The sequence below is a fragment of the Leuciscus leuciscus genome (assembly GCF_965113295.1).
Source record: "Leuciscus leuciscus genome assembly, chromosome: 5".
Taxonomy (NCBI): domain Eukaryota; kingdom Metazoa; phylum Chordata; class Actinopteri; order Cypriniformes; family Leuciscidae; genus Leuciscus; species Leuciscus leuciscus.
In genome coordinates, this window is record NC_138729.1 from 19,873,920 (window position 1) to 19,888,732 (window position 14,813).

Genomic DNA, 14,813 nt, shown 5'->3' on the forward strand with positions numbered 1-14,813 from the left:
ATAAAAAAAATTCTCAAGCAGGCTTTACGACGCATTACAAGACATACTGGTAACACTTAATGCACTAACAAGAACCTCTGATTAACAAATTAGTAAGTAGCCTAATGGCGCTCCGTTGAATTGATAGTTCACTATTAGCTAATCAGTAGCTAACTACTATTTTGCATATGAATATGAAATAATATTTGCATTTATTATTCATAATATCAAGTTATTAGCCTAAATATAATAATAGTTCAGGTTTAGATCAGGTTGCTGATCTATCATCACACACACACACACACACACACACACACACACACACACACACACACACACACACACACACACACACACACACACACACACACACACACACACACACACACACACACACACACACACACACACAAATCCTTGAGAGTCAGAGGCTATGAGAAAGACCCAGTTGTAAGCTATGGCTAACTGATGATATTATACGCTAGACACCCTTAATCTACTTTCAGAAAAGGAATTCATACAGGGAGAAGGTCTTTAATGATAAGGCTAAACAGCAGGGCTGTCGCTGGAAAGGTGATGATGATTATAGGGGCTTTAGGCTACAGCCTAAACAGCTCATGCCATGATATTGGGCCAAATAGCTGAACAGAAATTATTTGAATTCTATGCCACATATGAGTAAAGATTTTTTAGTCTGAAATCTGGGCAAAAACCATGTAGTGTATTCCAGCCTTAATTCAAAAGATTCCACAAAACTGAATTAAAATATGAATAATTTATTCAGTTGAGTTCCATTTAGTTAGACCTGTAGATAACACGGAGAGAGTCAACAGGTTACAGGTCTCTCAGCTGCCTAACCCTTCAGTTCCTCTCACAAGGATGTCATCATTTCCTGAACTGGGTTACTGGTGGAGGAACAGTGATGTCTTGGCCCTTCTCGAGATTCTTTTCACAGTCGATCAGGTAGTTGACACCATCAATCACACACTGAACGAGCTCAACCTGAAAGGCAATGTCAAATAAAATTGGATGTGATCACCAGCTACACATCAAGAGCACGCACAGACAGCAACATAGTGTCGGCCCAGATCTGGCCCACATCTAGTACACATGGATTCCACTCATACCAGATGTGGGCCGGATCTGGGCTGACACTATGTTGCTGTCTGGATAGGCTTTTTTAGATCTTTAATTTTGCAAACATATTTTAAAACTTTAATTTACTGTTTCATTATTTTTTACCTCTAACATTTACTTTTTTTCCTTACTAAAACATGCAGATATAATCTCTATTGGAGTACATTCTAGTTATAGAATTTGCTTCTATCCAATCAAAAGTACTATCAGGGGCGTTAAGGCACTTATCAAAGCGGAGCTGTTTACCTCAGATTTGCCTAGACGGTCAAGGTTGGAGATGTCGAAAGTGTCACCCACAGCCGCAGTATCCACACCTCCTGTGCCACGTTTTTGTAGCCTGAGATTATCCAAAATTTTATTGAAGCGCAAGTCCTGTTCAGGAGGATATATGAAGTAGAGGGCATTTTTGCATGAACTCTTTCAGATAGTAATTGTACTGTGGATAATTTAACATTTAAATTTCATTTGAACAGTTTTGACTGGAATTGAACCCGACCTTGGCATTGTGAAATGCACTAAAGTAAACTTTAGATTTAAAGGGATAGTTCACTTTGAAATTAAATTTTGGTATGTTTTAGCTTACCTCAAGGGCATTTGTAGGTGTCTTTTTTTCCGCAGTAGTTTCAATTTTGATATTTTTAGGTCAAACCTTTCTTGTCTGTCAGTCAGTCTGCGAAACCGTAGCCAATGCGACATATATTGTATATATCTATACCTGCCCGCGCTCTCAGATCATTTGGACGCAGCTGTGTTCAAGAGGTAAAAACTATATAAATACGTTTTCTCACACAAACCGCTCGTTTCGTGTCTTGGGCCATCAATGTGTACTTACGATGGGGAATTGTTTAATTTGGACGATGGGGAATTGTTTTAATTTGGACTCTGTGCATGCTCTTTGAGACAGTGACCATCGACCTGCATTATATGACTGACAGACAAGAACGGTTTGACCTAAAAATATCAAAATTGAAACTACTGCGGAAAAAAAGACACCTACATCTTGGATGCCCTTGAGGTAAGCTAAAACATACCAAAATTTTATTTCAAAGTGACCTATCCCTTTAACGGAACCATGTGAGATTGTAACACCTTGCTAAGGAGGGGCAGACGGACGTGGACTCCAGCTCTCAGACCGGTGCCTAGGTTAGAGGGACAGGTCAGGATATATCCCAAGTGCTCATTCCACATAAACTCCCAGCCTCTCTCCTGAATCAGCCTCTCTACCTGTGAGAAACAAACATCATAAATGGAACTTGTTTAATTTTAATTTACAGATAATATGCATTTTTGTACTGAATGTTTTGACAATGATACCTCTTTCAGTCCTCTGCAGAACCTCTCAAACACCCTCTTCATATTCCCGCCCTTTTCCATAGAAATGACACGGCTGTGATCCTCCTCATTGATCCAGATCAAAAATGTCTTTTCATTGTTGTGCCTGGACAGGAGAACAGATCATAGTTAAAATACATTCAGCAAATTTAGCTAAAACTTTCTTTTATTCAGCCCTAAATTTTCACTGCAACCAAGTCTCAAGCTTTTGATTCCATATACAGGCACTAGTTGTCGTACTGTAAGACTGTGAGTGTGAATCAGTAAAAATAGACATTTATTAAGACCTCTGTCAGGGTAATATCTTATGTAACACACATATGACATGCTCTCCGCACCCTCTGGTAATGCAAGTCTCATGCACCGTACCAAATGCCTCTGGCATCGGGCCAGTCCCGCGCCATTCCTGCACAAGTCAGCAAGGGTGATACGGGCTTGTCAAACAAGAAGTGGTCCTAGAATTTTCAGTCAAGAAAAGAAAAAGGGGGTGTAAAGTGAAGCCAGGACTGGTTCAGTGTTGGAAAATGGTGCCATTTTTTGGTGCCATTTTATATGTTTTATCCCAACTTCCGGTCAGACTGGCTGCATTTCCTATTTCTGAGGGTAAATGTAAGTTTTCCTACCCGCATATTTAAACATGCGTTAAAGATTCTTCCGAGTGAAATGGTAAGTAATGTGATTTAAGTCAGCATGAAACAGAATTTTCAATAGTCTTTTCTTCCCTGTATGAGTGAAACGGCTTCTCGAACAAGGGAAAATGTAAGGCCGGACTTGATTTTGTGTCCATTGTGAACTGCTTGGATGTGGTTTGCTCTTGCTGTGATCTCATGGGAGTGACAGGTTTGAATAGTATTCATAATGTTTGAAAGTCTATTTTAATGCCTCTTGGCATGTAAATTGTATGAATACATTTATAGTCAATAAGCTCATTATTAAAAAGTTAAGTTTAAACAATAATTTTCTTTATTTTTACATGAATGACACTGCATTTTTGAAATGTTCTACATTTATATACATTGTAATTTTAATGTGGAAATTTAGAAAAAAGAATGGTTAATATTATGTTTAAAATGCCTCTCTGGCACTGGAATAGCTGCCAGAAAGAAAACAGATCCTCAAACTGACATTTAGCTGAGAATATTTGAGTCAGCTTATGGGTGACTAGTAAAGGATGTGCTATAGGGAAAGAGTGCTATTCTCTAACTACGGGTCCGTAGTTCCTCAGCCTTACCAAATCCCACGAGCATCTGGCCAATCTCTTGCCATACCGGCTGAAGTGAGGAGAGGAGACACTGGCTTATCAAAGAGGAAGTGCTCCTTTGGTAGGCCACCATAAGACAAGAGCAGTGAGGTTTGTTAGAGAATTGCAATATGCAACTACAGTACCCTGTTGAAAACACGAGCATGTATAGCGCTTTGGATATTTTGGATACTGGGCTAGGGCTAGTGTCCTTAAAAGTAGCTTAAACCAGCAAGACTTAGTTAAGTTTATGCTGGAAAACCAACTTTATATGCGTTTCTGGTGAACAGCATTACTATGTTTGTATACCAGGCAGAATAGAGTGCTACAGGGATAAAAAAAAAATTGTAGGCCAAAAAACCCGGAAACGAGTTAGCATTTTAGCACTTACGATTCTATGAAGTCAATAGGTTATTAGTTAAATGCCTGAAATAAGGTCTGTGGTGAACACAACACAAGATATTTTCATGTTTTACAACATAAAATACATCAGTAAAACCCATTTTTGTGTTTTTTTTAAAGCTTTTACCTTCTTGAAAAGGTGATTTCTAACAAGTGGCTGAATGAAACTACAGAGGTTGTCGCAGACACATCACACTGAACATGTGAAGATTACTATGATGAACAAAATGTGTAAGAATCATAAACCTTTGTTGGTTACAGAGCTTATTTTCTGCAATAATCCAAATGCCAATAGAAAAATTCTGTTAAGTTTATATTTATGGAGAAAACTAGGGGGGTGCTAACTTCTGGGTTGGCCAACAAAAATAATCTATCACTGCAGAACTCTATAGCATAACCAACATAAATGATAATAAAAAATTAAAAAATCAAACAATGTTTGGATTTACATGATATTTGACAAGCATTGTATGACATAATAATTTTAATTGGTATAATCAATAACCTAAGTCAGCTAAGAGTGTAAGAGTCGGCTGTGTCTGTAAAAGTTGCAAACCCCTGATTTACTGGATAAATGCAACTGACACGCATCTGTGTCTGCCTCCTTAGTTTAACCAGACAGCAACATAGTGTTGGCCAAGATCCGGCCCTTATCTAGTACACGTGGAATCCACACATACCAGATGTGGGCCGGATCTGGGCCGACACTATGTTGCTGTCTGGGTAAGCTGGAACATGTTTCTATTGTGTGTACTACTTACATCAATCAGCTGCTGCTGCTCCTGCTCAGTCATTTCAGTCAGGCTGTAGTATTTGCCCGCCAAATCCTCTTTCAGTCCAGAAAGAGCCTGGACCACCACACGCTCCACCTCACGGCGTTCAGCGCGGGTGCAAGCGGGTGGCAGACTGAGTCCACGAATACTGCGCCCTGTGCGCACACGTGATGACAGCACATAGTTCTCGTCGAACATCCCGGAGGTGATCTGTTTAAAGGCCATCAGTACAATCATTCAGTGTTCAGTGTAACTAACTAAACTAAATTGAGGCAAGGCGCATCTTGCATATTCTTGACGGAATGAGGTTTTGTTAAAGGTTCAGAACCAAAGACACAAGAGGAAGGCTTTACCTTTGAGCTGTCCAGGTCTGTTGGGTGCTTCATGGTTGTAGGGTCATAGCCATTGTGCCTGTCCTTAATGACTGGGTTAAAGATTCCAGCAAACACCTGAGAATCACAACCATAGTCAAGGATAAAGTTCAAGTGCATGTACTCATGCAGAAGATTGCAAGCACAATTCATTTTGATGCTACTAATTGACATAGTTGACCATGAACAATTAAATAATAATTATTTACTATACAATCTCAATACACACTCTTAAAAGTAAAGGTTCTAAATGTTTTGTTTTTTTGCAGTGATGTCATAGAAGAACCATTTTTGGTTCCCCAAAGAACAGTCCTGAAAAGAACAATCCCTGACAGCAACATAGCGTCGGCCCAGATCCAGCCCACATCTGGTACGTGTGGGATTCCATGTGTACTAGATGTGGGCCGGATCTGGGCCGACACTATGTTGCTGTCTGGGATTGTTTCCTGGTGTGAAGAACATTTAAAAAATCTAAAGAACTTTTTTCCACTATAAAGAATCTTTTGTGCAATGGAAAGGTTCCATTGATGTTAAAGGTTATTCATGAAACCATACTGTAGATGCCAATAAAGAACCTTGACAGTGTAATATAAAATCAGTGCAGATTTCTTTATCTTTTCAACTGACTACAACATGCTCTTCAAATTAGACTGACAGTAACCAGATCACAGAACTAAACTAATTTAGTTTTTTTTCTTACTGGCATTCAAAACTATATTCTGCAGTATTTAAAAAAAAATACTATGACAATTAAATTATTTTACAGTTTATTACTTCTGTATTTGTGACAGACAGCACAGGCCACGAGTGTGTCACTCGTAGTCTCATAAAGATCCATATTTTGGTGAAACTGTGCCCGTAACAAAAATCAACTCTTTTTTCAAACACAATGGTATCAAAAACTCCTTGTATTTTAACTTTACTGGCTTAATAGGACTATACCTCATATTTGTCGTATTGTTGAGTTTAATATACTCCAAATCTATTTTTATTCACATTTGGTCCAATGTACCTCATAGCTCTCCTCATCACCAGCCACCATGCCCACAGTCTTGATGAAGGGATGACCAGGGTTGTCCACTCCAGTCTGAATGCATTGGTCAAGACTCCAGTTATTAGGGGTCAGCTTGTCCCTCAGACTGCCATAGATAGTAGGGGTCAAAGTAGCAGCCATGCAGTTGTTGTGTTTGCGCAGGTCTGGGAAGTCAGCACTTGGAAAGATGAAGAGCAAATGACATTAAATTGTTTCTGGGTTGTAGCGTTGGACAAAAAGATATTCTCCGGTTAACTGGAAACTAAGAGAAGGTGTAGAGTAACCAAAAGGCAACCGAATCCTTCACCTGGGTGGGTACAGCTTCTTTTTCTCCCCAGCAGAGACTCCTGACTCAGTCATCATGACATAGCTGGATACCAGGGTACCTGCGCCCAGGCTGGCCATGATCACAGCCGTGTTGCGTCCCGAAAGCATTCGAGTGAACATGCTTGCCATCGCCACTATTCACTCACTCACACACCTGAACTTCAGAGCGGAGGACAAAAATAATGTTACATAAAATATAAAAATAAATATCTTTATGTTTTTATTCAAATTATATTTATATTTATATGTATGCTTAATCTGTTTATTGAACATTTACAATAATAACAGGATAAAGGAGAATAGTGAAAAAATAAAACAAAAATATTAATTTATGTGAAGTCATTTTTAAGGATCAACTCAGGTAGAAATGGTCCCTAAAGTAACAACAAAAATGTATCAGGTACAAGTAAAGCTCATACTTTTTTATTTACCAGTTTAAATTCTTAAGTTCCTAGATGGCCAATAAAAGATTAAAGGGATAGTTCACCCAACAATCAAAATTCAGTCATAATTTACTCAACCTCATGTTGTTCCTAACTCATTAGACTTTCGTTTATTTATTTATTATGTTTTTAATATTTTCACATTTTGTCCATCCATTGAAAGTCCATTCAACCAAGAATTTTCAAAAGGTAACGATCAACACACATACAGTACATATAGCTTATCAAATATGGTAAGCTCTACATGCTTTCTAGAGCTCTGTACAGTATGTGCCTTGCTCACAAGCGATGGACAAAAGCGATGTGCAAATAAAAAATAAATAAAAAATCTTAATTTGTGTTCTAAAGATGACCGAGAATAATATGTTTGGAATGACATGAGGATGAGTAAATGATTGGGTGAACTAACTGGATTTGAATTCTAAAACTGATAATGGTTTTAAGTATCAATAAGTAATATGTGTAAATTTTAAGTCGACATTTGTGATTGATTGATTGATTGATTGATTGATTGATTGATTGATTGATTGATTGATTGATTAGGAGTGTTTCAAAGTGTCAATCAGTCATCAGGTAAAACCTTACACCAAAAATGTATACAAATCTTACACACAAACTTAGTTATGAGAATAAGCACAGCACTTTTCAGAAGGGACTTGCTAATGATGTTTGTATTTTCAGCCCTTATGAAAAGTGCTGTGTTCTTATAACTAAATTCTTATAACTAACTGAAGTTTGTGTGTAAGATTTGTATACATTTTTGGTGTAAGGTTTTACCTGATGTCTGGAACATGTGACACATGGGCTGCGCTGTGTGTTACTGGGGAAATATAAGGTGGCACATATTACTTTGGCATTAAGTTCAAAGCCAATGTATATTTGGATACTCCAGTGGAAAAAGTCAACATGTACGTCAGGACACAGAGGTTGCTCACCAATGTCAAACTACTGTATCAGGAATACCTTTGATTGACACTTTGAAACACTCCTCGGCTATCAATCAATCAATCAATCAATCAATCAATCAATCAATCAATCAATCAATCAATAACAAATGTCTACTTAAAATTTACACAGATTACTTATTGATACTTAAAACCATAATCAGTTTTAGAATTCAAATCCAGTTAGTTCACCCAATCATTTACTCATCCTCATGTCATTCCAAACATATAATTCTCGTTCATCTTTAGACTACTTGCTAATGATGTTTGTATTTTCACTATCATGTGAATGAGAGTGTATTTTCACTATTCACTATCCCTATGAGGAAATGATATGGTCTCAATGGTTCCAGATATTTTAGTTGTAATCCGAAGAGGTCAGCGCTGTTTACAGTGTTACAAATGACAGTGGAGCCACAGCAAAAGGTCTTATGCAATTACTCTCCTGCCATATGTTACAATGATCACATGACCTGTGGGACAGGGTGGCTCTGCGCTGGTCACACTTCTAGTTTCTAGTGGATATGTAATGGTGTAAATTATATAAACTAAAAAAAAAAAAAAAAAAATGGTGCACTGGAAATGCAAAACAAACATTATTTTACACAATTTTAAATATAAACTAATTTATAATCTTAATTATTAAGTTAGTTATAATTTAAACTAACTTAATTATATGTATTTAATTATATTTGATTATAAATCAACTCTTGTTTTAAACAGATTGGTATCAAAAAGAGCAAACACTTTCTTATTAAACTTTCTTTCAAATATCTTCAGCATTGTTGCAACTGCAAAAATCTAGCTTCCATGCTGATCTGGTATCTTTCAATTTCTGTCAATAAATAAAGTTACAAACAAAATGATTGCTAAAGTAAACGCTTTATTGTACTCACCTGTTGGATTGAATGGCTCTCAGGCTCCAGTACAGCAGACTGTTCCCTGTAGAGTGAGACCACAGCGGGCCTGTGCTCAAAATAAGAGCTCATCTCTCCAGCCAATCCTATTTCATCTGTCAGCATGACACCACGTCTCTGTGTCCTTGAGCTGTCCCTAACCAGTGGAAACCTCCAGTTACGTGCCAGTGATAGTGTATGGCTTGTGACTGAGATACTACTGTACATACTGTATATACTTCCCTTTAACCCACTGTAGTCCATCAAGAGCCATTATTTTACTGTACGTGTTTAGATATGTTAATATTACTAAATAGTTTACAATGTTAATCATGTCCCTGCTGAAAAATCCAGCATAAACCAGCATTAATTCCATGTTGGTCCAGGCTGGTTTATACTGGTTAGAGCCAGCTGGTATAGTACTCATCAGTTTTGGGGATTACATGTAACACGAGTTACGTAATCAGATTACTTTTTAAGTAACTAGTAAAGTAGCACAGTACTTTTAAATTTACAACAAAATATCTGAGTTACTTTTTCAAATAAGTAACGAAATTTACCTTTTTCTTCCATTTATTGACTGACAGCTCTCAAACTGCAGAGGCATTTGTGTGCTGTCTAAACATGATCGATCTTGTAGTTGTGAGCATGCATTGACTCAAACCTGCAATAATTAAATGTTAAATAACACAAATGCACTTTATGCGTTTAATCTCACTTTATTAACTTTATGTCTTTGCTGCTGACCATCAAGGATCCAATTCATAAGCAAAAATGACTTAAACATCACATTTGAGTTTCATTTTTTTTATTGCTGAAGTAAGAGTGTTGAACTTTCTTCTCCTGTGTCCTTTTCTTCTGCAATCCAGAATGGCAGCACATCTGAAAGGTTTGAGCTGTGCCCTCTACTGTACAGGCATGAATTTGCATTTCCTTCGGTCTGAGGCTTATTCATTTCACTTTTTGTTTGAAAGGGCCTTTACATTTAAAAAATGTAAAAAAAAAAAAGCAAGTAACTTTCCCCAACAATGTACTTATGCAAAATTGAGCTAGTCCCAGCATGTAAAACATACCTTATGCTGGATTTTTCAGCAGGGGTATCTCCATCTTCAGAGAAAATACCCTTCTACATTTAATATTTTGTCAGATGTGGCTATAGAGGATATATAAAGCTAGTTGTGTGTGATGGATAAAATTAAACTGGTATTTGATTTGCCCAGCTCAAGCATTATCTGGTTTAACACCAGAGCCATGTTGTGCTCATCCCTTCCTTCCTCGGTAGGATTAGAGAGAGAGAGAGAGAGAGAGAGAGAGAGAGAGAGAGAGAGAGAGAGAGAGAGAGAGAGAGAGAGAGAGAGAGAGAGAGAGAGAGAGAGAAGAGAGAGAGAGAGAGAGAGAGAGAGAGAGAGAGAGAGAGAGAGAGAGAGAGAGAGAGAGAGAGAGAGAGAGAGAGAGAGACAGAGACTTGAAATTAAAATGAGTGCCCGTACAAATTTTTACTAGCTGTAGTTCTATCTATCTGTACTATATTTCCAAAAGTTTTGGGACGTCTGCCTTTACATGCACATGAACTTTAATGACATCCCATTCCTAAGGCACTAATGTTGGACGAGTTGGACGAATAAACTCACTCATCCATGTCTTTGTTGGAGAAAGTTGGAGACCTGGCCCTGGTTGTGGATGGCTGCTCCATTTCCCAATCTCCTGAGGTGCGCAATCTGGGCGTCATCACTCCACTCTCTCCTTCCGGTCCCACATCAACAATATTACCAAGTCTGCCTTCTACCACCTCAGAAACATCTCACGACTCCGGCCTTTACTCACACATTCAGTAACTGAGACACTCATCCATGGCTTCATCGCCTCCCATCTGGATTACTGCAATGGTGTCCTGTCTGGACTGCCCACCAAGGCCCTTAGCAGACTCCAGTATGTCCAGAATTCTGCTGCCAGGGTTCTAACCCACACAAAGTCCTGGCAGCATATCACTCCCGTCCTCCAACAGCTCCACTGTATGCCAGTCAAGTCACGAATCACCTACAAGATCCTCCTGCTCACTTATAAATCTCTCCATGGACTCTCACCAAAATACCTCACAGATCTCCTCCACCCCTACACTCAGTCACGTTCCCTGCGGTCCTCTGACAAAGACCTGCTGGACACCCCCCGCACCAGGTTGCGGACTTTTGGGGACAGGGCTTTCTCTGCCAATGCTCCCACACTTTGGAACAGGAAGGGGTCATCCCCAAACTGTTCCCACGAAGTTGGGAGCATGAACTTGTCAAAAATGTCTTGGTATGCTGAAGCATTAAGAGTTCCTTTTTACTGGAACTAAGGGGCCAAGCCCAACCCCTGAAAAACAGCCCCACATCATAATCCCCCCTCCACCAAACTTTACACTTGGCATAATGCAGTCAGATAAGTACTGTTCTCCTGGCAACCGGCAAACCCAGACTCATCAATCGAATTGCCAGACAGAGAAGCGTGATTCGTCACTCCAGAGAACACGTCTCCACTGCTCTAGAGTCCAGTATTGGCGTGCTTTACACCATCCGACGCTTTGCATTGCACTTGGTGATGTAAGGCTTGGATGCAGCTGCTCGGCCATGGAAACCCATTCCATGAAGTGTTACAAATCACACACTGTTCTGGAGCTAATCTGAAGGCCACACAAAGTTTGGAGGTCTGTAGCTATTGACTCTGCAGAAAGTTGGCGACTTTTGTGCACTGTGCGCCTTAGCATGTGCTGACCCCGCTCTGTAATTTGGCGTGGCCTACCACTTCGTGGCTGAGTTGCTGTTGTTAAATAAAGATGAAAAACCGCACTCTCTAATTATATCTCATATATTTATTTATACCATGTCCACACGGACGCGTTTCAGCCTAAGCCATCATCAGCGTTGTTCCTAATTGCTTCCACTTTGTTATAACATCACTAACAGTTGACCGTGGAATATTTAGCAGTGAGGAAATTTCATGAATGGACTTATTGCACAGATGGCAACCTATCACGGTACCATGCTTGAATTCACTGATCTATCTATCTATCTATCTATCTATCTATCTATCTATCTATCTATCTATCTATCTATCTATCTATAATCATTTGATTAGTAATTTAGTGTAGATTCCATTGTTTGTTTGATTTATTTGAAATGAAAGCATATAATTGAAGTACTGAGGCCATACATTCTGCAAGAGAATCAGTGATAAAATAAAGAGGAAGGAAAAATAAGGAAAAATTGTTTGATACATAAATGTACAAAAAGCAGTTTTCACAGAAGGGATCCAACCCGGACATGCAAAGACATGCAACATACCAAAGCAATAATTCTGTGCACATCACACTAAACGCATAAAAAAAGAGAGAAAAAAAATGGACAAAGGATTGTAAATTAATCAGATATGCTACATTTTTCTTAACACATTTAGCTAAATGTAACAATTACAGGAGTGCTTGCGGAAATTAAAATATTACATGGCGATGGATGGGGACAAAAATCACATTATATCATAAACCCATATTGACACACTATATACAAAAAGGGTCAAATAAATATGCCAGGAAATAAATACTACCGTCACACTTGCTTTAAAGATAACATCGCTACATTGATGAGAGTGTAACTCACACCTTTCCAACCCACTCACCTCTGAGATCACATTCACACCTACATCTCTCATGCATTTCACACACTCACACATAAAGAATAGAAATCCGTCCCACTCTAAAGAAAGGAAAGATCAGACAGAAACAACATTGTCTTCATACAGCACAGTGGTAGATATATATATTTATGGCCAATTTGACAGTTCCCTGCCAGTCTATGCATATGAAATCTCCAGCTATTATGATCAAAGTATTTAGATAAAGAAGTGCAGTCAAACGGGAAGTTAAATATATTCATCTATGTGTTTTACTTGAGGTTTCTAGAGAGTTTAAAAGAGGCTACACAGCAGCTGAATGACACATGACCACAAAACATGTCTTGCAATGCATTTTCCAACATGCGATCACTGAATTTTTCATGCAAATAATGGAGAGGCCCTCTTTTCTGGTTAGCTGACCAGGAGGGTCGTTACATTAAAAAGCAGGAAAGCTTTGATTATTGAAGAACTTGAAGAGTCAGAATTGGATTCCAGTCATTTTAGCCAAGAATCACTCAACAATAATGAGCCTTTTTCTCCAATAGGGGGCGGCAAAGCCTCAACCTACTGTAAAATCAGATCAGAAAAGGTTTGCATTGCACAATATCAACTCAACTTGTACTTTTTAAATGCATGGATGATGCAACCCACCGCAAGTGGAGTATATCTGCAAGCTGATGCGATTCAAGTAAGATGTTTCAGAATTTGGGAAGAAAATGCAAATTTATACTTAGTCTGAATATCTCTGTTCTGTCGTTTGCTACAGAGGCCAATCGTTTGCTAATATCATAACTTTCAAGCATTGCTGAGACATTAGTTTTCATTTACAAGTGTCTGTGAATGTGAGAAGGCACATTTTTTTTTAAAGAGCCCACATCGCTTCAGGGGGAATTACGAAATCTAAATATCATCTACAACTGGTTAGTATTTTAGAAAGCTACTATACATTCCCATTACTTAGAAGAATGATGTATCTTTTAAAATTATCATGTGGCATTTTGGTTCAATGCAGCCAGCTGTTGGCAGATGGGAAAGCACATGGAGTGTAAAGTTGAGGCAAAGCGCACAGCAAACCCACAGTCTAGTTCATGCACAAAGTCACTACCATTACCAATGAGGGGATGTGCCAGGGGCCACAGGCCCAGGGGGCCACAATACACTACATACAAACTGGCTAATAGCTCTACTTCTGTACATGCTACATATCTTCACCCGCTCTCTTAAAATCTGCTAAACCCTGAAACTCACTCATGACCCCTGACCTCTGACAGTGGCCAGTTTTCATCCTTCTGTCCTTTATCTCCATGATAAAAGTCACCCTTCAGGTGGCATTGTGGTGGTGAGCACTGTTTAATACTCTCTTCCAAACCTGGAGCCTCTACCCTTTCACACTTTCAAACGGACATGTTCCCTCCATCCTTCGCGTCCTTCTTTCTCAAACACTAGGCATGCTTCATGCCTTCAAAACATCCCAAGAGTGAGAAGCACATCTAGATGGAAGCTGCCAGGTACTGAGGTTGTAGTTCATGCAGGAAGCCTGGGTTCAATCTTGAGAGATAAGTCATACAGTGTGTCCTCATCCATAATCAAGGTCTTATCCAGAAGATATTGTGTGACCTGGACATGAAAACAGTACATTACATGAAAACGGTTAGAGTACGGATTACAAATAAGAGCAGAATTAGATTACATAAAAAACTATGTAAAGAAAAATGACACATAGGCTACTGCACACAAAAGTTTCAAGCATTTAATAAAAAACACTGGAAAGAAGAACATAATGTGATGGTTCATCTGGAGTCCAATATGCACACACAATCTCATTCGCACAAAAAGCAAAATAAAAAAAGTTTGCAACTTTTCAAACCCCTGGCAAAACTTCAAAAGTTTGGGGTTGGTAAGATTTTTTATTGTTTTTGAAAGAAGTCGCTTATTTTCACTGTAAAACAGCAATAACTGTTTGCTTATTTAATATATTTTAAAATGTAATTTATTCCTGTGATTCAAAGCCAAATTTTCAGCATCATTACTCCAGTCATCAGTGTCACATGATCCACATGAAGTCATTTTAATATGCTGATTTGGTAAGTAAAAAACATTTCTTATTATTATAAATTTTGAAAACAATTTTGCTGCTTACTATTTTTGCAGAAACAGTTTTTTTTTAAACATCATAAATGTCTGTTACTTTTCCTGAATAAAAGTATTAATTTCTTTTTTTATCTTACCCAAACGTTTGAACGGTAATGTATATACTTATTTAAATAAATAAGTAAATACCATCATAT

General features: G+C 38.4%; 2 protein-coding genes across 7 annotated transcripts in view; both read right to left on the bottom strand.

Annotated features, from left to right (window-relative positions):
- Positions 1-785: 785 nt before the first annotated feature.
- ckmt2b (creatine kinase, mitochondrial 2b (sarcomeric)) lies at positions 786-8,894 on the bottom strand. Its single transcript, XM_082170427.1, has 10 exons — positions 8,878-8,894; positions 6,575-6,753; positions 6,247-6,445; positions 5,217-5,312; positions 4,852-5,073; positions 2,818-2,903; positions 2,431-2,554; positions 2,206-2,340; positions 1,363-1,488; positions 786-981 (listed from the first exon to the last, which is right to left on the bottom strand). The coding sequence occupies exons 2-10, from the start codon at positions 6,721-6,723 to the stop codon at positions 865-867; spliced, it is 1,254 nt and encodes a 417-aa protein (XP_082026553.1). The 5' UTR covers positions 6,724-6,753; positions 8,878-8,894; the 3' UTR covers positions 786-864.
- Positions 8,895-12,011: 3,117 nt separating this feature from the next.
- rasgrf2b (Ras protein-specific guanine nucleotide-releasing factor 2b) overlaps positions 12,012-14,813 on the bottom strand; it is a 67,865-nt gene continuing 65,063 nt past the window's right edge. For all 6 annotated transcript variants that reach the window (XM_082168654.1, XM_082168656.1, XM_082168657.1 and 3 more), the window contains one exon: positions 12,012-14,142. In XM_082168654.1, the coding sequence (XP_082024780.1) occupies positions 14,050-14,142 (93 nt within the window). In that variant the 3' untranslated portion in view covers positions 12,012-14,049. The remainder of the gene's footprint in view (positions 14,143-14,813) is intronic.